Here is a 26,532-nt window from a genome sequence, read left to right as displayed (position 1 = left end):
AATCAAAATTCAACTGTTACTTTTGAAAAACGACCTCAAAAGTAAAAATGACCATTGCCCACTAACTGAAACCATCAAATAGCTTCAAATTGTCTTAACACCTACAACAATTATCAGTACTGAGACTGTGCAACAAGACCAAAACGAGAACAGACAAGGAAAACTTAAAAAAAACCATTGATAGTTTTTATATAAAAAACAAGTGTTTAAAAAATCTCTAAAATTAGTCTACAAGTATTGAAACATAGCCGCCAGATTGCCAGAAAATAGCCATAACATTTTTGTAGAACTGCAGTCGCAAAAATATTTAAAAACATACCGAAAAAGAAATGTCTTCTTTTCGTAAAATGCTTAGATGTTCTATTCAAATTAAAAATCTGTATAACTTAATACCTGTTCTGTTAGCTGCTCTTATATAACCTTCAATTAGAGTGACACAAAACCACTTAACCTTATCTCTGCGAATTAAAGCACAGAAACGTCAATTTTGGAGTGACGTCATTTTTGAGCGTGAGTTAAGTGACGTGTGACCAAAACAAATCACGCTAATGAAAAGAGCTAGCTCATCCAAGAGTGAAAAATGACGTCACGCACGCAATTCAGTTAAAACTGAATGAACAAAAAACAGATCTGAAAGGATTGTGACGTAAAAAGGTCGTTAAAAAAATCTTGACGACGAAATAAAAAACAAAGCAGGACAAGTCCTGAATTACAATCCAAAGAATTGAATTAAATAAGGAGAAAATTAGAACTATTGCATCTGACCAGCGTATCAATTAACATTGGCAGCCAAAAGGGCAAACAGCCTCAAAACAGGAGAAACTAAAACAACCAAAAAACTTAACACAAATATTAACATTGCTATAACCCTTGAAATGCTTACCTTAAAGGTCAAAATTGGTCCACTTAAAAAAGCTCATCAAAAAGCCTTGAAAGTGGTTCATTGGCGCAACTAATGAAGGGAAAACCGAAGATAGATAAACAATAAAAAACAGAAATGCATTTTTTCCAAGTTTCTAATTTTTAGAAAAACATTATTTTCAAAAGCATCCCAAAATATGTCAGTGAGACTTTTAAAAAATAATTGGCCCTTGAAGATCGGTAAACTAAGAAAAAAGCAAATATTTCCAAAAAATTTGAAAAATTCAACTGCATTAAAATTTTGCTAAAAAAATTGGTGATATTCATATCTTTAGAACCTTTCACTGCCTTCAGTAATTATCCAGTAAACCAAGTGCAAGCCATGGAAAATTTTCACAGGCCCATAACGATCAATAAAGTCGGAAAATGATAACTTCCAGGGCATTTGAAAAAAAAATCAAAATTTTGTCACAAATAAAAATGCGATATAAAATATTAAATACAACTCCATTCATCTTACCAACCATACAATAATAAACTATCAATCCCCAGAGAAGGTTTTCTTGACCTCGGGGTTAAATAATATCAAAAAATCACAAATTTCGAAAAAAAAAATCAAAGTTATATAATAAATTGCTAAAATTCGTGACAGTAAAATGTTGAAAAACAAATTCATTACCAATAGAAACAATAAACTTATATATTATTAAAACCTATTGGAGATTCCTTGTCTACTGGGGACGGAAAATAGACAAAAACGATAAAAATTGCAAGTTTCATTAAAAAAATTGCTAAAATTTGTTATATGAAAATGTTGAAAAACAATCTATTGCAATTAGGAAGAATTTGAGCAACCTATTATCAAACCCTATAAGTGGTTTTCTGGACCCTGCCACTTGAAAAATTTAAAAAATGACATAATACGAAAAATAAAAAAAACAGCAAGTTTTATCAGAAAAATGCAAAAATTCGTGGTGTTAGAATGTTGAAAACCATTCCATTACCAAGACAAACCAGCCAGTAACCTAATATCAAACCCTAGAGTAGATTAATTGACACCTAGAGCTGGAAAAACTCAAAAAATGGCAAAAACTTTCAAAAACTATGAAACAATTGTAAAAACTAAAATAAAGTTGATCATAAAAACCAACTGAAACAAATAGTAAAATCAGTATAAAGTTGAGCATAAAAATTTAAGATGTTTTGCAAAAGATCTTTATCATATCTCAACTTCAGACTGGTCCAACAAAAAAAATAAAAAAAGAGGTAAAAACGCTAAAAAATGCAACAATTTTGCATGAACTAACCTGTTTATCTGATTTTGAAAGCTCAAAGTCATGAAAAAAAGGTGTAAAAACATCTTACAAACATAACCGACTAAACTTCGAAAGAATTGCTCACGAACGACTAGTGGGAGCTCTAATCAATTGCAGCCTGCTTCAGTCGGGGGAAGGGGGAGGGAGAGGGAGCCTAAATGGGACTAAGAAGTTCGATAGTGGGCTTCAAATAACCACATTAGAGGTTAACATATACCACTATTTAGATTTAAAGTAAAAAATGGCACCAATTTCGCCGCACTTTTCTTTTGACTTTTAGTATTAAATTGCCGCCAATTGAAATAAGTGGCTTGAAATTGTGATTGAGAGAGAATTTAAGATCACGCGAAACGCAAATAGTCAAGGGCGTAAAAGTCACTCGAAAAGTCAAAACCGCCAAGCGAAAATTTTGCATAAAAAAGACACACACGTTTACAATAATTGCTATGAACTTCGTTCAAGAGCAATTAAAAAAGACAAAGCACCAATACAATCCAGTTCTTGGATTGTAAAACCCACGAGAAGGACAATAATAGCCCCAGCTACCGCTGTGCTTTTAATAAACATAAACCGACAAATGTCGGAAGAATTCCTCTTTAACGACAGCAGGCCTCTGATTAAAACACTGACCTCCCGATCTACAACCACACGCACTAACCACTGCGCTACGAATCACTTACCTCTGCTATTCTGCAACCAATTTTATATTAGCAACACGCTTTACTTCGAAGTGAGAGCAATAGAGATCTCTCCCTTGAAATGCTTACCTTAAAGGTCAAAATTGGTCCACTTAAAAAAGCTCATCAAAAAACCTTGAAAGTGGTTCATTGGCGCAACTAATGAAGGGAAAACCGAAGATAGATAAACAATAAAAAACAGAAATGCATTTTTTCCAAGTTTCTAATTTTTAGAAAAACATTATTTTGAAAAGCATCCCAAAATATGTCAGTGAGACTTTTAAAAAATAATTGGCCCTTGAAGATCGGTAAACTAAGAAAAAAGCAAATATTTCCAAAAAATTCGAAAAATTCAACTGCATTAAAATTTTGCTAAAAAAATTGGTGATATTCATATCTTTAGAACCTTTCACTGCCTTCAGTAATTATCCAGTAAACCAAGTGCAAGCCATGGAAAATTTTCACAGGCCCATAAAGATCAATAAAGTCGGAAAATGATAACTTCCAGTGCATTTGAAAAAAAATCAAAATTTTGTCACAAATAAAAATGCAAAATAAAATGTTAAATACAACTCCATTCATCTTACCAACCATACAATAATAAACTATCAATCCCCAGAGAAGGTTTTCTTGACCTTGGGGTTAAATAATATCAAAAAATCACAAATTTCGAAAAAAAATCAAAGTTATATAATAAATTGCTAAAATTCGTGACAGTAAAATGTTGAAAAATAAATTCATTACCAATAGAAACAATAAACTTATATATTATCAAAACCTATTGGAGATTCCTTGTCTACTGGGGACGGAAAATAGACAAAAATGATAAAAATTGCAAGTTTCATGTAAAAAATTGCTAAAATTTGTTATATGAAAATGTTGAAAAACAATCTATTGCAATTAGGAAGAATTTGAGCAACCTATTATCAAACCCTATAAGTGGTTTCCTGGACCCTGCCACTTGAAAAATTTAAAAAATGACATAATACGAAAAATAAAAAAAACAGCAAGTTTTATCAGAAAAATGCAAAAATTCGTGGTGTTAGAATGTTGAAAACCATTCCATTACCAAGACAAACCAGCCAGTAACGTAATATCAAACCCTAGAGTAGATTAATTGGCACCTAGAGCTGGAAAAACTCAAAAAATGGCAAAAACTTTCAAAAACTATGAAACAATTGTAAAAACTAAAATAAAGTTGATCATAAAAATCAACTGAAACAAATAGTAGAAATCAGTATAAAGTTGAGCATAAAAATTTAAGATGTTTTGCAAAAGATCTTTATCATATCTCAACTTCAGACTGGTCCAACAAAAAAATAAAAAAAGAGGTAAAAACGCTAAAAAATGCAACAATTTTGCATGAACTAACCTGTTTATCTCATTTTGAAAGCTCAAAGTCATGAAAAAAAGGTGTAAAAACGTCTTACAAACATAACCGACTAAACGTCGAAAGAATTGCTCACGAACGACTAGTGGGAGCTCTAATCAATTGCAGCCTGCTTCAGTCGGGGGAAGGGGGAGGGAGGGGGAGCCTAAATGGGACTAAGAAGTTCAATAGTGGGCTTCAAATAACCACATTAGAGGTTAACATATGCCACTATTTAGATTTAAAGTAAAAAATGGCACCAATTTCGCCGCACTTTTCATTTGACTTTTAGTATTAAATTGCCGCCAATTGAAATAAGTGGCTTGAAATTGTGATTGAGAGAGAATTTAAGATCACGCGAAACGCAAATAGTCAAGGGCGTAAAAGTCACTCGAAAAGTCAAAACCGCCAAGCGAAAATTTTGCATAAAAAAGACACACAAGTTTACAATAATTGCTATGAACTTCGTTCAAGAGCAATTAAAAAAGACAAAGCACCAATACAATCCAGTTCTTGGATTGTAAAACCCACGAGAAGGACAATAATAGCCCCAGCTACCGCTGTGCTTTTAATAAACATAAACCGACAAATGTCGGAAGAATTCCTCTTTAACGACAGCAGGCCTCTGATTAAAACACTGACTTCCCGATCTACAACCACACGCACTAACCACTGCACTACGAATCACTTACCTCTGCTATTCTGCAACCAATTTTATATTAGCAACACGCTTTACTTCGAAGTGAGAGCAATAGAGATCACTCAAAAATGAAGCTCGAAAGCGTGACAAAATCACTTGAGAAGTCAAAGAATGTTCTAGAAGAAAAGCGCAAAATTGTCAAGCGCAAAATTTGCATAAAACACACGTTTACAATAATTGATGTGACTTCGTTCAAAAGCAATTAATTAAATAATGTTCACTCTAAATTATCAGAGAGGCAAGGACACTTGTCATTGATGAGAAAAATCGATGAAACGAACTGCAAAAACAAGAACATCAAAAGATCTGTAATGTCAAAGTTGCTTAAAACTCGAGGAAATTAAATTTAAGCGACGCTTCAACTACGCTCCGGTAGGCAGCAAATGAAACCAGTCATTGAAGACACTAATTGGCATGACAACAATAAGCTTGAAGAAACACAAGAGATTTTTTAGGGTCGTAAAATAAGTTTGATATGAAATCAAACTGTTAAACAGTTTCAATTATACCCCGAGAGGGAGCCAATGACACTAGTTTTGAAAGAAACCCAAGGATTGAACAAGATCTACACAACCAACAAAAATCGAAAAATTATCCAGAAAAAGTATAACTTATGTGTTGTTTCTATTAGCTGCCCTCAAACAACAATCGTTTCGCGTGATAAATAATTGAGAGAGAAAAGTCATGATTGTGAGATGTAAATCACATGTCCCCAAAAAACTATCCAAGGGTTTGAATAAAAATTCGCTCCAATGAGAGTAAAAAATGACGTCAAGCACTGAACTCCTAACGAACAGAAAGCAGATTTGAAATGAATGTGAAGTCATATTGCCAGGACAAAAATCTTTGACGAAAAAAACCAAGACTAATAACAGCTACGCTCTGGTATCGCATCTATTAAACGTAATCAAATAACGTCAGACCATCTGCTCCAGAACAACAGAAGGGTGATAAATTCTACCAGGGCTCAATGCAGATCATGAGATGAAGTCGATTGTAGCTTGAGCTCAACTCAAAAACATGCTATTAGAGCTGAATTTAGACGACTATCGAGATTGAAGATCAAAAAAGATTTGAGTTCGGTGCACTTTTGATTCGACTTTTAGTACGCAAAAATGAGGACGTTTAGTAACCAGCAAGAATGAGGAAGTTTAGTAACCAGCAAGAAATTAGTGCTGTTGTCTAATTTTTTAGGCAGTTCAGATCAACAGAGAAAATTCAAATTTATTAGTTGAAAATTTGTCAGTTGAAAATTGCATAAAAAACAACCGACTAACGTCAGGTGAATTGCTCTCAAACGATTCGCGAGCGATTGGCTTAATCAGCGGCTATCTGCGAGGCTTAGGGAGTCTAGCTTCAGCTTATTTGACAGGGGTGGGTGAGTATCATTGCAGGGAGGGAGGAGGAGAAGGTGAGCCCGAGTGGGCGCGAGTGTTCGGGTTTAAGGGTAGAATGAGGTGAATTGGGGGTGGCGTGGCGGAGTGAAGTGGTTAAGTAATGGGGGCTTAAAGGATGAGCGGCCAAACTCTAAGAACCACCCTTCAAATCACAAAATTCTGTCTCTTAAACTGCTTCAGTAAATCGCATACTTAGAGACTACTGAGCCCCAAAGGTCTAAGGGAATTTAATATCCTCTGGACTTTATCTGTTTATCCCGTTCTTGAGGAAAAAAATTCAAACTAGTCGGACAAAAAGCGACATCAACAAAAGAGTTAAGGAAAAGGATAGATAAGGTGTGAGAGATAAAACGTGAACAAGAAAGAGAAGGAAAGAAAACCCAATCGACAGAGAGAGAAAGAGAAAGCTAGTAAAATTTTTTCTGACGAGATTCAACTCTCCAACTTCTAGTTTTCTAGCGTGGTCAGTAATTAAATTTTAGCAAAATCTTGCTAAAATTTGTGACATTAACATCTTCAGAATCATTTAATTGGCTCAAGAGACTATACATTGTCCCTAACTCAAGCCTTAAATAGTTTCACTGGCTCATAAAGATCCATAAACTTGGGACCAGATCATAACATTCTGAAAATTCGAAAAAAATTTAAACAAAAATTTAAGAAAACTCGAGTCCTGAAAACATTGATGACCATTTCATTAACTATAGAAACCATGCAGCATCGTTCAAACCTTGGAGGAAGACCCTGGACCTTTAGTGCCAAAAAATCAAATAAAATCAAAATATTTCAAAATAAAAAACAAAAAATGGCTTAAATTCGTGATATTAAAACCTTGGAAAACATTCAAATACATCTAAAAACTATTAGGTATTCTATTATCGAACCCCAGAGGAGGTTCCTTGGCTCTTGGGGCTGGAGAAAACAAAGAAATGACAAGAATTTTCAAAACGCTAAAAGGTAATATTAAAAAGTTGAAAAACATTCTATGGCCAAAAAAATTTCAGTAAACTTTTATCAAATCCCTAAGGAGGTATTCTGACCACGGCGTCTGGAAAAACTTGAATAATGACAAAAAATGTAAAAAAAAAATTGAAAAAAAAATTGTTTAAAATGCTAAAATTAGTGACGTGAAAATGTTGAAAACTATTCCATTACCAATAAAAAGTATGCAGTAATCTACTATCCAAACCTAGAGGAGGTTCATTGACACCTAGGGCTGAAAAACCTCAAAAAGTGACAAAAAAATTTAAATAACTTCAAAAAAGGCGTGAAAATTAGTAAAATTTGCGTGTTTTTGTTTGGAGTACCAGAACATAAAGCTCTTAAAATGGTCATAAAAAGTACCAATATCTTGCAAAAGGCCTTTATCAATTTTAATCAGCATCAATTTTAGACTGGTCCAACAATAAATTCGAACAACGACGAAAGAAAACGAAAAATAGCAACATTTTGGGCTCAAAAACTCTTAAACATGACCTTTTAACCTTAAACTACGGCCTTCCCAGTAGCTTCACCACACTAAGCACTTGAAGGACTACTAAAAGCGGCTAATGAAACTTAATTCCTGCTGGACGCTTCCTGTTAATCCCGTTTTTAAGGACGAAAAGTCAAATGGGTCACGCGAAAAATCGGTCAAGCAAAAAATCGCATTAAAAAAAGACAAAAAGGACTAATATAATTGCTACATACCTCTTTTGAGAGTAATTAACCAATACAGTTAATACAAACTTCGTTTGAGAGCTCTTAAAAAGACCTACAGGACCGAAATAAAAGCTGATCTTTTTCTTTGATTGAGAACAACCAATGAACTTTAAAAGTGCTTACAGATATGTAACATGAACAATGGCTCAAAAAGGAAACAAAAAAAAATGACTGTGATAACTAAAAAATGAAGCAGGAATTCTAGAATAAAAATTGTAAGTCGGCCAAAATAAAAATTAGTTATTTTTGAGCCGTAGTAATTACATTTTTTACTCGTTAAATTTTAACATGTTCACATCAGCAGTTTCATTAACCTACGCTTCTAGGTCAAAAATCTTCCAGAAGAAACAAGAGCTCCAGTTTTAAAAAAATTTAGAAAACCAGTACTCGTCTACGAGTCTTAAAAACAATGAAATTAACAACAATGGTCATAATCTCCTTTAAGTTGCAAAAAAGTTCCTATATACGTACGACTGCAACGTACCACCTTATTTCATTAAACGTCCGGAAAAGGATAGAAAGTGGCAAAAAGCAGAGCTTCCACAAGTATCAAATAAGCTAAAAAATTTTACGTTCTTTCAAATTTAGTCTAAACGTCTGACGATATCACTGCTCTATGTATCGAGAATTTAAAGAGTGGCAATACAAGAATTATCAAGAATTTTCGAAAAAATTGCAAGTTTTAACTTAAAAACGCTAAAATGTAATATTAAAAAGTTGAAAAACATTTTATGGCCAAAAAAATTTTAGCAACTTATTATCAAATCCCTACGGAGGCTTTCTGACCACGGGGTCTGGAACAATGACAAAAAATGTCAAAAAATTGAAAAAAAAATTGTTTCGAAGTTTTGTTTAAAATGCTAAAATTAGTGACGTTAAAATGTTGAAAACTATTCCATTACCAATAAAAACTATGCTGTAACCTACTATCCAAACCTAGAGGAGGTTCCTTGACACCTAGGGCTGAAAAACCTCAAAAAACGACAAAAATTTAGTTAACTTCAAAAAAAGTTATGAAAATTAGTACAAATTTGCGTGTTTTTGTTTGAAGTACCAAAACATTAAGCTCTTAAAATGGTCAAAAAAAGTACTAATATCTTGCGAAAGGCCTTTATCAATTTTAATCAGCATCAATTTTAAACTGGTCGAACAATAAATTCGAAAAATGACGAAAGAAAACGAAAAAAAGCATTATTTTGGGCTCAAAAACTCTTAAACATGATCTTTTAACCTTAAACTACGGCCTTCCCTGTAGCTTCATCACACTACACAATTGAGGGACTACTAAACGCGGCTAGGGGCCTCTAATGAAACTCAATGCCCGCTGGACGCTCCCTGTTAATCCCGTTTTTAAGGACGAAAAGTCAAATGGGTCACACGAAAAATCGGTCAAGCAAAAAATCGCATTAAAAAAAGACCAAAAGGACTAATATAATTGCTAAAAACTTCTTTTGAGAGTAATTAACTAACACAATTAATACAAACTTCGTTTGAGAGCTCTTAAAAAGACCTACAGGACCGAAAGATATGCTGATTTTTTTCTTTGATTGAGAGCAACCAATGAACTTTAAGAATGCTTACAGATATGTAACACAAACAATGGTTTCAAAAACAAATTAAAAAGAAAAAAATGACTGTGATAGCTAAAAAATTCAGCAGGAATTCTAGCCTAAAAGTATAAGTCGGCCAAAATAAAAGTTAGTTATTTGTGCGCCGTAGTGACTACATTTTTACTCGTTAAATTTTAACATGTTCACATCAGCAGTTTCATTAACCTACGCTTCTAGGTCAAAAATCTTCCAGAAGAAACAAGAGCTCCAGTTTTACAAAAATTTAGAAAACCAGTACTCGTCTACGAGTCTTAAAAACAATGAAATTAACAACAATGGTCATAATCTCCTTTAAGTTGCAAAAAAGTTCCTATATACGTACGACTGCAACGTACCACCTTATTTCATTAAACGTCCGGAAAAGGATAGAAAGTGGCAAAAAGCAGAGCTTCCACAAGTATCAAATAAGCTAAAAAATTTTACGTTCTTTCAAATTTAGTCTAAACGTCTGACGATATCACTGCTCTATGTATCGAGAATTTAAAGAGTGGCAATACAAGAATTATCAAAAATTTTCGAAAAAATTGCAAGTTTTAACTTAAAAACGCTAAAATGTAATATTAAAAAGTTGAAAAACATTTTATGGCCAAAAAAATTTTAGCAACTTATTATCAAATCCCTACGGAGGTTTTCTGACCACGGGGTCTGGAACAATGACAAAAAATGTCAAAAAATTGAAAAAAAAATTGTTTCGAAGTTTTGTTTAAAATGCTAAAATTAGTGACGTTAAAATGTTGAAAACTATTCCATTACCAATAAAAACTATGCTGTAACCTACTATACAAACCTAGAGGAGGTTCCTTGACACCTAGGGCTGAAAAACCTCAAAAAACGACAAAAATTTAGTTAACTTCAAAAAAAGTTATGAAAATTAGTACAAATTTGCGTGTTTTTGTTTGAAGTACCAAAACATTAAGCTCTTAAAATGGTCAAAAAAAGTACTAATATCTTGCGAAAGGCCTTTATCAATTTTAATCAGCATCAATTTTAAACTGGTCGAACAATAAATTCGAAAAATGACGAAAGAAAACGAAAAAAAGCATTATTTTGGGCTCAAAAACTCTTAAACATGATCTTTTAACCTTAAACTACGGCCTTCCCTGTAGCTTCATCACACTACACAATTGAGGGACTACTAAACGCGGCTAGGGGCCTCTAATGAAACTCAATGCCCGCTGGACGCTCCCTGTTAATCCCGTTTTTAAGGACGAAAAGTCAAATGGGTCACACGAAAAATCGGTCAAGCAAAAAATCGCATTAAAAAAAGACCAAAAGGACTAATATAATTGCTAAAAACTTCTTTTGAGAGTAATTAACTAACACAATTAATACAAACTTCGTTTGAGAGCTCTTAAAAAGACCTACAGGACCGAAAGATATGCTGATTTTTTTCTTTGATTGAGAGCAACCAATGAACTTTAAGAATGCTTACAGATATGTAACACAAACAATGGTTTCAAAAACAAATTAAAAAGAAAAAAATGACTGTGATAGCTAAAAAATTCAGCAGGAATTCTAGCCTAAAAGTATAAGTCGGCCAAAATAAAAGTTAGTTATTTGTGCGCCGTAGTGACTACATTTTTACTCGTTAAATTTTAACATGTTCACATCAGCAGTTTCATTAACCTACGCTTCTAGGTCAAAAATCTTCCAGAAGAAACAAGAGCTCCAGTTTTAAAAAAATTTAGAAAACCAGTACTCGTCTACGAGTCTTAAAAACAATGAAATTAACAACAATGGTCATAATCTCCTTTAAGTTGCAAAAAAGTTCCTATATACGTACGACTGCAACGTACCACCTTATTTCATTAAACGTCCGGAAAAGGATAGAAAGTGGCAAAAAGCAGAGCTTCCACAAGTATCAAATAAGCTAAAAAATTTTACGTTCTTTCAAATTTAGTCTAAACGTCTGACGATATCACTGCTCTATGTATCGAGAATTTAAAGAGTGGCAATACAAGAATTATCAAAAATTTTCGAAAAAATTGCAAGTTTTAACTTAAAAACGCTAAAATGTAATATTAAAAAGTTGAAAAACATTTTATGGCCAAAAAAATTTTAGCAACTTATTATCAAATCCCTACGGAGGTTTTCTGACCACGGGGTCTGGAACAATGACAAAAAATGTCAAAAAATTGAAAAAAAAATTGTTTCGAAGTTTTGTTTAAAATGCTAAAATTAGTGACGTTAAAATGTTGAAAACTATTCCATTACCAATAAAAACTACGCTGTAACCTACTATCCAAACCTAGAGGAGGTTCATTGACACCTAGGGCTGAAAAACCTCAAAAAGTGACAAAAAAATTTAAATAACTTCAAAAAAGGCGTGAAAATTAGTAAAATTTGCGTGTTTTTGTTTGGAGTACCAGAACATAAAGCTCTTAAAATGGTCATAAAAAGTACCAATATCTTGCAAAAGGCCTTTATCAATTTTAATCAGCATCAATTTTAGACTGGTCCAACAATAAATTCGAACAACGACGAAAGAAAACGAAAAATAGCAACATTTTGGGCTCAAAAACTCTTAAACATGACCTTTTAACCTTAAACTACGGCCTTCCCAGTAGCTTCACCACACTAAGCACTTGAAGGACTACTAAAAGCGGCTAATGAAACTTAATTCCTGCTGGACGCTTCCTGTTAATCCCGTTTTTAAGGACGAAAAGTCAAATGGGTCACGCGAAAAATCGGTCAAGCAAAAAATCGCATTAAAAAAAGACAAAAAGGACTAATATAATTGCTACATACCTCTTTTGAGAGTAATTAACTAATACAGTTAATACAAACTTCGTTTGAGAGCTCTTAAAAAGACCTACAGGACCGAAATAAAAGCTGATCTTTTTCTTTGATTGAGAACAACCAATGAACTTTAAAAGTGCTTACAGATATGTAACATGAACAATGGCTCAAAAAGGAAACAAAAAAAATGACTGTGATAACTAAAAAATGAAGCAGGAATTCTAGAATAAAAATTGTAAGTCGGCCAAAATAAAAATTAGTTATTTTTGAGCCGTAGTAATTACATTTTTTACTCGTTAAATTTTAACATGTTCACATCAGCAGTTTCAATAACCTACGCTTCTAGGCCAAAAATCTACCCGAGCAAACAGGAGCTCCAGTTTCAAAAACCTTAGAAAACCAGTACTCGTCTAAGAGTCTTAAAAACAATGAAACTAACAACAATGGTCATAAGATCCTTAAAGTTGCAAAAAAATTCCCATATACCTACGACTTCAACGTACCACCTTATTTCATTAAACGTCCGGAAAAGGATAGAAAGCGGCAAAAATCAGAGCTTCCACAAGTATCAAATAAGCTAAAAAAATTTACGTTCTTTCAAATTTAGTCTAAACGTCTGACGATACCACTGCTCTATGTATCGAGAATTTAAAAAGTGAAAATACTTAAAAATATGCCCGGCCGATGGCCCCCAAATAGCCAGAAATGATTCTCATTACCGTTTGGCATTAAAAGAACAATAGAAATTTATAAACTACGCTTTCTTAAAAAAACAAGAAAACCTACTAACGTCGGGCGAATTGCTCTCAAACGACCGGCGAGCGGTTGGCTTCGTCAGTAGCTAGCCACGGTTTAGTGGGGCTAGCTTTAGATTAATTGGCGTAAGGTGAGCGCAACGGGGGTCACCGTAGCGGGGGTACAAAAGTGGATAATGGGTACTGACGTGGGGGAGGTGGGTGGGTGGGGGTGTAGAATCAATTTCTAAGAACCGCCCTTCACACCATAAGTATAAGTTTCCAAATCAACATCTGTTAACCGCATACTTGAACACTAGTGGGTTGAACGGCTCTAAGAGAAATTTATGCGAACTGGGGGCTACCTTTTCATCCCGTTTCTTAAGACGAAAGTCAAATGTGTCAGACAAATTCGGTCGAGCAAAAAATTGCATTAAAGAGACAAACAGGATTAATATTTGCTGCAAATTGCTTTTGAGAGCAATTTACAAGGATTATCTAAAAAGTGCCTGTTAATTCATGATAATAAACATTTCTACTATAACTCATTGTTAATGAGGAACAGTGGTGATGACATTACGCCACTACAGCAGCTGAAGTGCGGCATCAACAGAGAGAGAGAGAGAGAGAGAGAGAGAGAGAGAGAGAGATAGCGAGAGATATAAAGAGAGAGATAAAACATGAACGAAAAAGAAAAGGAAAGAAACCCTAGCCAACAGAGAGAGAAAGAGAGATGAGAATATTTTCCATGATGGGATTCGACTCAGCAACTTAGTTTTCTAGCCTTGTAAGTAAATAAATCATTAGGAAAAACTGAAAAAGGCAAAACTAAAAACAGAAGTTTTCAACGTCGCAGTAAAAAGAAAGTTCAAACCATTTTCTTTTCTCAAAAGTTTTGTCAAATAACCCAACTGCAAGCCTTGAAAAGTTTCCATTTGGCCAGTAATGGTCGTTAAACTCAAGAAAAGGACAAAAAATAATGAACAAATTTGGAAAAGATTGCAAATCTTAACAAAATCTTGCAAAGATTTAAGGTGTTAATAAGATAAAAACCATTTCATTGTCTCAGAACACTATCTATTATCTCTGTTTCAAGCCTAAAATAGTTTCACTGGCCCATAAAGATCCATACACTTAGAACATAAAAATTTTCCGAAAATTTGAAAATTTTTTTAAGTTTATCCAAAAACTACTGAAACTGGAGTCGTAAAAACATTTGAAACCACTCCAATAACTCCAAAAAGATGCAGTAGCTCATTATCAAACCTTGGAGGAGGTCCCAGGGCCCCTGGTGCCGTGAAAAAATTCAAAAACATGAAAAATTGCAAAATTTTTAAAATAATTGCTTTAATTCGTGATATTGAAATCTTGAAAAACGTTTCATTACATCCATAAACTAAACAGAAACATATTATCAAACCCTACAGCTAGGTTCCGTGGCTCTTGAAGTTAGAGAAACATAAAAAATTACAAAAAATTTCAAAAAGAAATTGCTAAAACTTGTGATATAAAAATTTGAAAATAAATCCATGGCCAGCAAAAAACTTGCAGTAACTTGATATCAAATCATATCCGAGCTTGTCTGACCTTTGAGGCTCAAAAACCTAAATAATGGCTATAAATGTCAAACATTTGTTGAAAAAAATGGCAAAATTTGTAAAAAAAAAAACGCTAATTTTCGTGATGTTACAATCTAGCAAGACAATCCATTACTTCTAAAAATTATACAGTAACCTATTTATAAACCCCAGACAAGGTTCCCTGGCTCTTGAGGCTAAAAAAACCTGAAAAAAACCACAAAATTTATTCAAAAAAACTTGAAAAAAAGCAAGTTTTATCAAAACATTGCTAAAATTTGTAACATTAAAAAGTTGAAAAACTATTCCATGGCCATCAAAAACATTTCAGTAATTTATTATCAAACCACTTAGGATGTTTTCTGGCCCCTGGGTCTGAAAAGACGTGAATAAGGAAAAGATATCAAAAAATTAAAAAAAATTGAACGTTTTGTCAAAAAAATGTTAAATTTCGTGATGTTAAATTGTTCCAACCATTCCACTTTTACTATAAACTATGCAGTAACCTATTATTTAACACTAAAAAAGTTCCTTGAAACCTAGGGCTGACAAAAATAAACAAATAATAAAATTTTTCAAAAAGCTTGAAAAACTGCAAAATAGTATAAAGTTGCGTGTTTTTAGCGACCGGTTGTTGTTCAGTAGCTAGAAACGCGGGGTGCACCGAGGGCTGATGGGGCAGGGGGCGTGGGCAACAATGGGTTGGGGGCAACAGTGTGGTGGGGTGGAGGCAATAGTGGGGGGTCAACAGTGAGGGTGTCTTCAACCTCTAAGAACCGCCGTAAACACCATAAGTATAAGTCTATAAAACAAATTGAGCTGAAACAGAGCTGAAAGGCTCTAAGACAACTTAATGCCCGCTGGGCGCTACCTGTTTATCCCGTTTTTGAGGACGAAAAGTAAAAAGCGGCAGACGAAAAATCGGTCAAGCAAAAAATTGCATAAAAAAGACCGACAGAACTAACATAATTGCTACAAACTTTGTTTGAGAGCAATTAATCAAAAAGATTTGAGTTCTTTTGACTCGCGTTGATTGCAATTGTCCTTCTCTATGTGAAAGTAATTATATTACCAACAACCTATTAAGATGCTAATTATTACAAAAATCTATTTATAAAAACTAATTAGAACAAAGTTTAAGTAATGGGCATCTAAAACTGGGCTTCATGGGTTTATCCCGTTTCAAATTTCAACATAGACACCGTTCAATTTATTTCTTTAATGATTAACTGAAAAAGGTTTTCAACAGTGGGAAAAAGCCTGAAAAGGTAAAACATACCCAGCAGATTGCCGGAAAATAGCCGCCGTTGATTCCAATAAGCATGATTGGGATTGAAAGAATAGAAGATTTTGAAAAAAAAAAGATTTTTGTACAAAAACATTTTTTAAGTCCGATTTATTTTGATGGCATTTCGTAGCTGAACATAACGTACTTCTGTTTCGTATAGAGAGGCTACAGGGGCTACTATCAGTACCAAAAAGCATTAGAGGTGGTAACTAAGACTTATAGGAACGACGTTCGAATAGCGGGAATCTAAATTTGGGCTTTATGGGTTTATCCCGTTTCTACTTCTGACTTCAATTTTTTATCCTGACTCTGTTCATTTTGAATTGCTTTGCTAAGCAACTGATGTTCAAAATAACTGTTAGCAGAATGAGAGAAGAGAGAAACTAGCCTAGAAGTCAAAAAGATATCACGCAAAATGTTGAAAAAGCGGCAAAATGAGGTAAAGCGAAACATTTTTTTATTCGACGAAATAAAAAAAACAAAGCAGGACAAGTCCTGACGTACAATTCAAAGAATTGTCATTGAATTAACAAACAACTAGACCTAGAATGGACATTGAGTGAATTGGGAAAACCATTTCTAAAAAAATCAGATGAAAAAAAAAAACAAAAAAAAACAGAAAATCGATGTCAAAATAAAGCTATGGAGAACAAAAAAACCACTAGTGAGATATGTAATTTCGATTCGAACAAAAAACTAGGTCCAGAATGAGCTGTGAATGGATTGAGAAAACTATTTAGAAAAAAAATCCGATCCAAAAAATCGAAAAAACAGTAAAAATCAGAGTGAAATTGCCGCATGTGAACAAAAAAACCACTAGCAAGAAAGCGAATTTTTGTTCAAAAACCGTTTTCTCACTCCACTTTAAATTTTTAGCGAAAAAAATTCACGCCGCAAAACCACTCGCTTTTTCGCTCCATTTCCTGTTTCGGCGTGACCAAAAACACCACTCCAATTTGACTTCAAAAATCATGAAAATGTGAGAAAAGATCTTAAAAAAAAACATAGCAGGTTAAGTCCTGACGTACAGTTCAAAGGATTTTCAATGACCAAAGAGAAAAACTAGACCTAGAATTGGCTATGAGTGAATTGAGAAAACCATTTTAAAAAAATCAGATCAAAAATAAGAAAAAAAAACAAAAAAACGAAAAAAAACATGTCAAAATGCCGCATGTGAACAAAAGAACCACTACCGAGAAATGATAATTTAATTCAAACAAAAAATTAGGCCTAGAATGAGCTGTGAACGGATTAGAAAAATCATTTAGAAAAAAGTCTGATCCAAAAAATCGAAAAATCAGTAAAAATCAGAGTGAAATTGACGCATGTGAAAAAACCACTACCGAGAAACCGAATTTTTGTTCAAACACCATTTTCGCACTCTACTTTAAAATTAGAGCAAAAAAAAATCACGCCGCAATATCACTCGTTTTTTTGCTCCATTTCCTGTTTCGACGTGACCAAAATCACTACTTCAATTTGACTTCAAAAATCATGAAAATGTGTGAACAGATCTTAAAAAAAACATAGCCGGAAGAATTCCGGAAACGACTCGAAGTGGAAATCCACTTAAATGCCATTCAACTACTCATCAGACAAAATGAGCCTCCACTAATTTAGGATTGTCTTGAAACAAAACCATAAAACAAAAAATTTAAAAAAAATCTATTAAAATATGATAAATCTGATCAAAATTTGTCATCAATCGAGACCCCGAAATAACTATCTTTGTCAAAATTACTTCATCATTACAACTAGTACCTGCTAAAACCACTTATGAGAAGTTTTAAAAATACTTGATGCCAAATCATGAAAAAACAAGCTCTTACAAACAGCTGTGGCTAAAAAACTGGAAAAAGTTCATATTTTTTTTAATATTTCAAAAGCACATAAGTCCAAGGGAAAAATTTTTTCAGCCAATAGAGTATCCAGATGATTACAAGGCAATAGGCAAGTCATAATAGGCTAAGAATTTTATCTAAAGAACAGAAAAAAACGAAAAACTGCAAAAAATTAAGAAAAATAGTTCCAATTTTTGCTATTTTTTGTCATATTTCTCAGCAAAAGATTGCTTCATATCCTCAAAACTGCAACTATTGGTTAACTAAAAACTTCTCAAGTAATAGGGGACTTTTCAATACCCATTCGAGGCAGTAAAACAAAACAAAAGTCAAAAAATCGCAAAAATTAGCCCAAAAATCAGCAAAATACATGAAAAACCTCCGAATTAGCATAAAATTCATAACTTTCCAGAAACGTTCCAATCACTACCAACACCAGCCTAAAGTTTGAAGAAAAGCATAACCAAACCTCTTAACCAAAAAATTGGAAAAAATCGCTTTAAAATGCCGCACGTGAACAAAAATTTCACTCGCTTACAGAAATTTTTTTCACACCTCAATTTCTCGCTCTGTAGAAAACAGCGATATGAATAAAAAACCTATCTCTTTTCGCTCCACTCTTCATTTTGTTCAGCAACAAAATCACTCCAAATTTTTTCATGTGTTTCATTTCCCGCTTCAAAATTCACTCCAAAAAATTGATTTAAAAAAAAGGACTTCTCCAATACTCCTCTTCGAGTCGTAAAAAAGACAGCGCCCCAATACAATTCAAATTCTTTGAATTGTAAAAATAGGGGCGCTATAATAGCCGGCTGAGAAGATGAGGGTGGCTATTTAAAAAAAAGAATTCACGCAAAAGGTCTAAAAAGCAGTAAAATTAGGTAAAAGCAAAACGGTTTCTGTTTAACGAAGTTAAAAAATAGAAAAAGGAGCATACTAATAGCAATCTGAGAGCAGGAGCAGGCCATTGAAAAAAAATATTTGTATAAAGTTTCAGAAATACTCCGTCACGGATGATATTAATTGCGTTTCACCAATTCATCTTATTTTCCGTTTGCACAGACAAATATAATCGACTGACGTCGAGCGAACTATTCTTAAACGACTGGTGAGGGTTTGGCGTTGGTATCAGGTAGCTCAAACGGAAGAAAGTAGCCTCACTGGGGTGGTCAGGAAATATGGGTGGGGGGGGGGGGGTGACCAACTTTCCAAAATTAATCACCAACTCATTAAATTATACCTCCTCAGCAGTTTTGAAGAAACGTATACATAGAGCTCTAATAGTAGACAGAAAGACAGAATAGAGACTTTAAACCATCCTTCGTGAACAGTTATCTCGTTTTCAAGGACAAAAGTTATATGATCAGACGAAAAATTGAGCACGCGAAAAACTGAATTAAAAAGACCACCAGGACCGAAACACTGGATACAAACTTTCTTTGAGAGCAATTAATGAAAAAAAAATGAATTATTATTCGAATAATTGAAAATTTGGCCAAACGATAAAAGCATAAAACTTCAAGCATTACTATAAATCACAGCGAAGTTAATTATATAACAAAAATCATCTCTGTATTCTTCCTCAAAAATAAATGAAATGATATAATTAAAATAATTATCGAAAAAGACGTCACTCACGTGAATAGAAATCTCTGAAACGAACGTTTTGCGAGGACTAGAGCGTGGCTGTCGTGTATATAGACGCCCAATTCAGTCTTCAGATCCGGTTCCTCCGTCAAGTGATCTGAGCCACAACCCAATGCTACTACCTATAGTAATGATAGAAAAATTACCGACAAAAAATTTGTTATAAATACTGAGACTCCCAAAACCTTATCCATTCCATTCAATTTAGCATGAATGATTCGCAACAAGCCTGAGTAAACATCTCATAATCCAGCCTTCTACTGTACAAAAAACTTCAGAGCCGGTTTGAATTCACGAACAGCTGAAGGTATGTGCCTTAATAAGACTAAAGGAAACAAAACACCTCTCATATTTTGTTACAAAACAGGTTTATTTTCTAAAAATTGCTCATGAATGTTAAAGAGGATCCGTTCAGACCTTCCGAAACTCCAAGAACCGCCCCTTACAACATGAATTTACATCTACAAAACAGTTTCAATGAATTGCATACTTAGAGTCTAGTAAGCCGAAAATTTTCACTGGCATCTGATTCTTCACCAAAGCACTCGAACAAAACAATTCAAAATTAGACAGAAAGTCAAAACCAACTTTGGAATGAATTCGATTGTTCGTCAATGCACACAACAATGGAATAAGTTACCACAATGGCTTCGGATGGCAAAAAAATAAAAATATTTGTAAGAAAACGTGGAATGCTTTCTTGTTCTCACAGCGTGCAAACTCCTTTTAATAGTAACGTAGGAGCTTTCAAAAGTTATTTTTTTAAGGAAGAAAACAATCAGAAGACAGTTAAATAATGTGATTTTTTAGAAAATTTTTAGAAAATTAAATTAGTGCTCGAATGATTTGAAGTATTGCTTGTTTCAAGTATGATTAACCACATGGTTGTCAATTTATTTTACTTGTTGCAAAAAAACAAATAAAGGCTCTAAGACCCCTTAATGTCCTCCAGGCATTACCTGATTATTCCGTTTTTAAGGACGAAAAGTAAAAAGAGTCAGACGAAAAATCGGTCAAACGAAAAACAGCATGACATAAGACCACAGGACTAATGTAAATGCTACAAATTTTGTTTGAGGGCAATTAAAAAGTTGAACCTCACCTTCTTGCATCTCTAATAAGATAAAGTTTTTGTTTTCGATGTTTTTTGGTATTTAAATGTATAGGTAGTGAGATCTGCGAGAAACAAAACTAATATGAAACATAATGCAGATAGACAAAGTGTATCATAAATAACAAACATCTTAGCAAAAAAAACCTCCAAAGAGACTTTCTGGGCAATGACATGATCAGAAAACTGAAGAAGCCATCAATAGAGCATTAGAAGAAGAGTTTTAGTCCCTTGATTCAGTCCACTTGAGCAGCTGGCTCTCAGTAGATATCAAAACAAAAAAGATTTTTATTGGAGTGTCCAAAAATTACCTTCCACAGTTTGATAAGCCAACGACAGAAATACCAACGACAAAAATAAGGAAAGACAAACCTTGATTTCTAAACTTGCAGTATCCTCAATTCACGTTGAATCCTCTAAATAAAGTCCCCTTGAGATTGAGAGAAGTAATTTTGTTGAGTGAGACAAGTCATCATGACTGACCCAAATTTATTCACACGCATCAACAAAACAGCTTCAAAAAAGTAAAACAAAATGACGACACGCAAGCAACTGAGTCAAAAATGGCATGAATGAATGAATGAAGCAAGCTGATTTAAGTAACAAAAAGTCGTTTTAATAGAGAGGAATGACACGAAAGTGGGGCAAGTCACCTGAGACCAAAAACTTAATCACACAATGGTACAAAATAAATAACTAAACTAAGAGTGGAAAATGACGCCACGCACGTAATTCAGTCGAAACGGCATGAAAGAAAGAAAGAATAAAAAGCACATTTGAAGTAACCGTACCGTCGTATGGTGGTAAAACAATTCTTAGCGACGAACTAAAAAACATAGCAGAAGATATCCTGAATTGCAATCGTAAGAATTGAATGAAAAGCTTAGACCGACAGTATCTGACCAGCAGATCAATTGGACAACGCAACCAAAAAAAACCAGCAGTCTGAGAAGTTAAGTAAAATCAACAAACTAAAAAGAGAAATAATCATTGCTAAAATTCTTTTCTAACGCTAAATTTTTTCTTTTCTAAATTCTTTTCTTTGCTAAATTTTTCCTGAACGGTAAAATTTATCCATTAAAATGCACCCATTAACCCACGCACAAGCCTGGAGAGGGGTTTATTGAAGTTGCAAAATTTATTCAAAGTTTCTAAATTTCCCAATAATATTGTTCCAAACCATTTTGCCTCTCAGATCTGTTCAAATACCCCACTGCTACACCTAGAAATGTTTCATTTGCCCCTAAAGATCGATAAATTCAAAAAATGACAAAATATTTCAAATTGGAAACAAATTGCGAATTTTATTCAAAATGTTGCTAATTTCTTTATACAAAAATCTTCAGAACCATTTCGTTGTCTTCAGAAACTAACCAGTAACCTAATTCCTAGCAAACAAAATTTCACTCGCCCATGACCGATAGACTCGAAAAAAGATACTTTTCAGAAAATTAGAAAATTTCTTGGAAAAAAATTCTATCACAAAAAAGGAAAAACTCGTAATATTAAAAAATTGAGAACCCTTCCATTGCCCCCAAAACCTCTGCAGTAACCTATTATTAAACTCTAAAGGAAGTTCCCTGGCATATGGTCTTGGAAACTCAAAAATGATAAAAAAAAACTGCCAAAATAATTGATAAAATTGCAAGCTTTATCAAAAAATCTGCAATTCGTCATATTAAAATGTCGAAAAGCGTTTCAACCTCTCTGGAAACTATGCAGTGACCTCTTATCAAACCTTAGAGGAGGTTCCCTGGCCCTTGGGGCTGGAAAAACTGAGCTATACCTGTTTATCCCATTTTGAAAAGCTCGGAGTGCTTGAAAAAGGTGAGAAAACATCTTAAAAAAAGTCAGAGCACCAATACAATCCAATTCTTGGACTGTAAAAAACATAGCAAGACAAGTCTTGAACTAATGACCTTAAAATTGATATTTTACAATAAAATCAATGGAAAAAAGTCAACAAAGCACCAGACCCTATATGCGAAAGATGAACAAAACAAATCCAAAAACAATTAAAACTTTTTTTTCCAAGATGAGTATATTCAAAGACTTTTTCCCCAATGAGTATATAATAAAGCAATCTTGTGGAAATCAATGACAGACAAAGCAAATAAAACGCAAACACTGAAAAAAAGCAAAAATCAGAAACTTTGAAAACCAGTGGCGCCAAACTAAGAGAACCTGATATCTACATTCCAAAAACCCTTAACCACGACAGATCACAAAAATTTAAAAGTACAAAAAGAATAAAATACTTTTCAGCCGTTCTAATGGCTGAGAAAGTGCAAATAGAACTACAAAGGAAGACAAGATTGGCAAATTCAATTAGACTTTTCAAAAACAAATGGTTTCTCATTGATTAAAAAGATTAGCTAAAAGTTGGAGCCAAAAAATTTTAAAAAAATTCCGCCGTACTAGAAGGTCAATTAAAAATTAACTATGTCGAGAATATGTGACTAGACCACAGCAAAAACACTTAACACCAAAAAATCAAATTCATTTTCCGAAAAACAGGTGTCCAACACTTGAAAACGATTGTTGTCAACTCAAGTGACTAATCAGATTCACCTAATACTCATAAGCAACCGCTGAGATCTGCCATTGATCAAATTGAGGGCAAAAATAAGAAATAAGAAAACAAAAAGCGTAGAAGTCAAAGAAAAAAGAGTTAAAAACTAAAACGATTAACTCGATTAAATTAGCCATACTTCTCAACCAATGAGAGTCAAAAAATTGGTTAATAATTCTTCAATATTCGGTAATATTTCTTGAAAAGAATGAAAGTCAAAGCATAGAAAGAATTAGCTTCCGACTACAACAATTAAATCGGTTAAAATAAAATATATTAACGACCTATGAGACCTGTCCCTAATGAGATTAAACGATACGACAAAATGAACAACAAATAATTTCAAAACAATCATTAAAACATTTTGAGATCAAATAGCGTCAAAGTCTTCAAAACAACTAGCCATATACAGCAACAATTAATTAGGTCCATTTACACCTTATATATTTCAGAAAATATAGGTATCACAATAATAGCACTCAAGACAGGAAACATTGACGTCCTTAAAATACGCAAGTTACATTCAGTTCTTTAGACCATTAAATATTGTCCATCAGAAAAAGCCTATAAGACATTTGGATACTAAGACTAAGAGACTAGAAACCAAACGGACTAACAAGCATGGTCAAAACTCAAATAATTACGCTATTTCTTGAAAACGATTTCCAATAAAAAACGACTAGCTAGTAACTGAAACCAAAAGCTGTGTTCACCTAAGTCGCAATAAAAAAGTCCGTGACAATCGTTATTAATAAGACCTCGTAGCCAGCCAACAACAAGAATTGAAAGCAATAGACAAAAAATCATTACTTATTTTCATAGTGTCGAAGTCGTTAAAACTGTTATATGAAAAAAACTTAATTAAGTCACAATAAAGAATTGAGGCCAATTTTCGTGAAAAATTTTACTGACACGACTAAATGACGAGTGTAACTACTCCCCAGATATCTGGAAAACAGCCGCCATTTATTCCCATGACGCTGATTGGGATTGAAAAAAGATTTTAGTAAAAAAAAATTGAAAAATGCACATCATTCTGATCTCAATCCGTAGTTCAATATATTCGTTTCTTAATGAAGTAGTACAGGGACTATTAAAACAACAAGCATCAAAGATGGTAACTAAGATATAAGAGCAGATAAAAAGTCGTTCGAACTGTTATATGAAGAAAAATTGATTAAGTCACAAAAATGAATTGGAAAAAATTTTCATTAAATTTTTAACTGAAATGACTATTTGACGAGCGTAACCGAAAACAGCCGCCATTTATTCCCATGATGCCGATTGGAATTGAAAGATTTCTGAACCAAATTTAAAAAATGCACACCTTTTTGATCTCATTCCGTAGTAAGACATATTCGCTTCATAATGAAGTAATACAGGGATAACAAAAATACTAGCAAGCATCAAAGATGGTAACTAAGATATAAGAGCAAATAAAAACGTTGACTTAAAGTTGAAGCTAAAAAGTTGATCAAAACCTTATTTCGAATAAACAAACCACTAGCTAGTAACAGAACCCAAAACCTGTCTTCACTTATGTCGCAAAAAGACAACCTGTGACAATTGTAATTAATAAGACCTAGTAGCAAGCCAACAACAAGAATTGCAAGCAAAAGACAAAAAATGATTACTAATTTTTATAAAGTCAAAATATTGTCAAAGTCGTTCGAACTGTTATATGAAGAAAAATTGATTAAGTCACAAAAAAGAATTGGAAAGAATTTTCATTAAAATTTTAACTGAAATGACTATTTGACGAGCGTAACCGAAAACAGCCGCCATTTATTCCCATGATGCCGCTTGGAATTGAAAGATTTCTGAACCAAATTGAAAAAATGCATACCATTTTGATCTCATTCCGTAGTAAGACATATTCGCTTCATAATGAAGTAATACAGTGATAATAAAAATACTAGCAAGCATCAAAGATGGTAACTAAGATATAAGAGCAAATAAAAACGTTGGCTTAAAGTTGAAGCTAAAAAGTTGACCAAAACTTTATTTCGAATAAACAAACCACTAGCTAGTAACAGAAACCAAAACCTGTCTTCACTTATGTCGCAAAAAGACAACCTGTGACAATTGTAATTAATAAGACCTAGTAGCAAGCCAACAACAAGAATTGCAAGCAAAAGACAAAAAATGATTACTAATTTTTATAAAGTCAAAATATTGTCAAAGTCGTTCGAACTGTTATATGAAGAAAAATTGATTACGCCACAAAAAAGAATTGGAAAGAATTTTCATTAAAATTTTAACTGAAATGACTATTTGACGAGCGTAACCGAAAACAGCCGCCATTTATTCCCATGATGCCGCTTGGAAATGAAAGATTTCTGAACCAAATTTAAAAAATGCACACTATTTTGATCTCATTCCGTAGTAAGACATATTCGCTTCATAATGAAGTAATACAGGGATAATAAAAATACTAGCAAGCATCAAAGATGGTAACTAAGACATAAGGGCAAACAAAAATGTTAGCTTAAAGTTGAAGCTAAAAAGTTGACCAACACTATGCCATTCTAGAAGTACAAAAAAAATTGTTTTTTTTTTTAGACTAAGCAAAAAAACCAAAAGAAATACAAGATCGCAAATGCAAGACCAAAAAGATCAATTTTATTTTATTAAGTAAGTCACGACAACGGATATGATAATTGGAGAAATTAGAGTTTCATCAGTCTTTGAAAACCGGAGTCAAAGTCTTTAAAATACGCAACTTACATTCAGTTCTTTGGGCCATAAAAATATTGTCTATGAGAGAAAGCCTGCGAGACCTCTGGATGCTAAGACTAAGAGACTAGAAACCAAAGAGACTAACAAGCATGGTCAAAATTAAAATAATTACGCTACCTCTTGAAAACAATTTCGAATAAAAAACAACTAGTTAGTAACTGAAACCAAAAACTGTCTTCACCTCAGTCGCAATAAGACAATCTGTGACAATTGACTTTAATTAGACCTATTGGCAAGCCAACAACAAGCACTGCAAGCAGAACACAGAAAACCATTACTCATTTTTATAAAGTCAAAATAGTGTCAAAGTTGTTCGAACTGTTCTATGATAAAAACTTAATTAAGTCACATAAAGAATTCAGAAGACTTTTCATCAAAATTTTTACTGACATGACTATAAGACGAAGGTAACTAAAAACATACTCCCCAGATATCTGGAAAACAGCCGCCATTTATTCCCATGACGCCGATTCGGATTGAAAAAAAATTTTTGTGCAAAAATTGAAAAATGCAAACCATTTTGATCTCATTCCGCAGCTGGACATATTCGTTTCTTATTGAAGTAGTACAGGGACTTAAAAAAACTAATAAGCATCAAAGATGGTAACTAAGACAAGAGCAAATAAAACTTTAGCTTAAAGTTGAAGCTAAAA

General features: G+C 33.4%; 1 protein-coding gene across 1 annotated transcript in view; it reads right to left on the bottom strand.

Moving 5' to 3' along the window:
• Positions 1 to 26,532, bottom strand: part of LOC142337220 (adenosine deaminase domain-containing protein 1-like) — an 87,613-nt gene that overhangs the window by 39,579 nt on the left and 21,502 nt on the right. The window contains exon 6 of the mRNA XM_075386357.1: positions 19,449 to 19,579. Coding sequence (XP_075242472.1) covers positions 19,449 to 19,579 — 131 coding nt within the window. The remainder of the gene's footprint in view (positions 1 to 19,448; positions 19,580 to 26,532) is intronic.

Source organism: Convolutriloba macropyga, chromosome 3 (genome assembly GCF_964194025.1).
Source record: "Convolutriloba macropyga chromosome 3, txConMacr16.3, whole genome shotgun sequence".
NCBI classification, from domain to species: Eukaryota; Metazoa; Xenacoelomorpha; order Acoela; family Convolutidae; genus Convolutriloba; species Convolutriloba macropyga.
The sequence above is the reverse complement of the archived record's forward strand: the minus strand, read 5'-3'. Positions and strand labels throughout refer to the sequence as shown.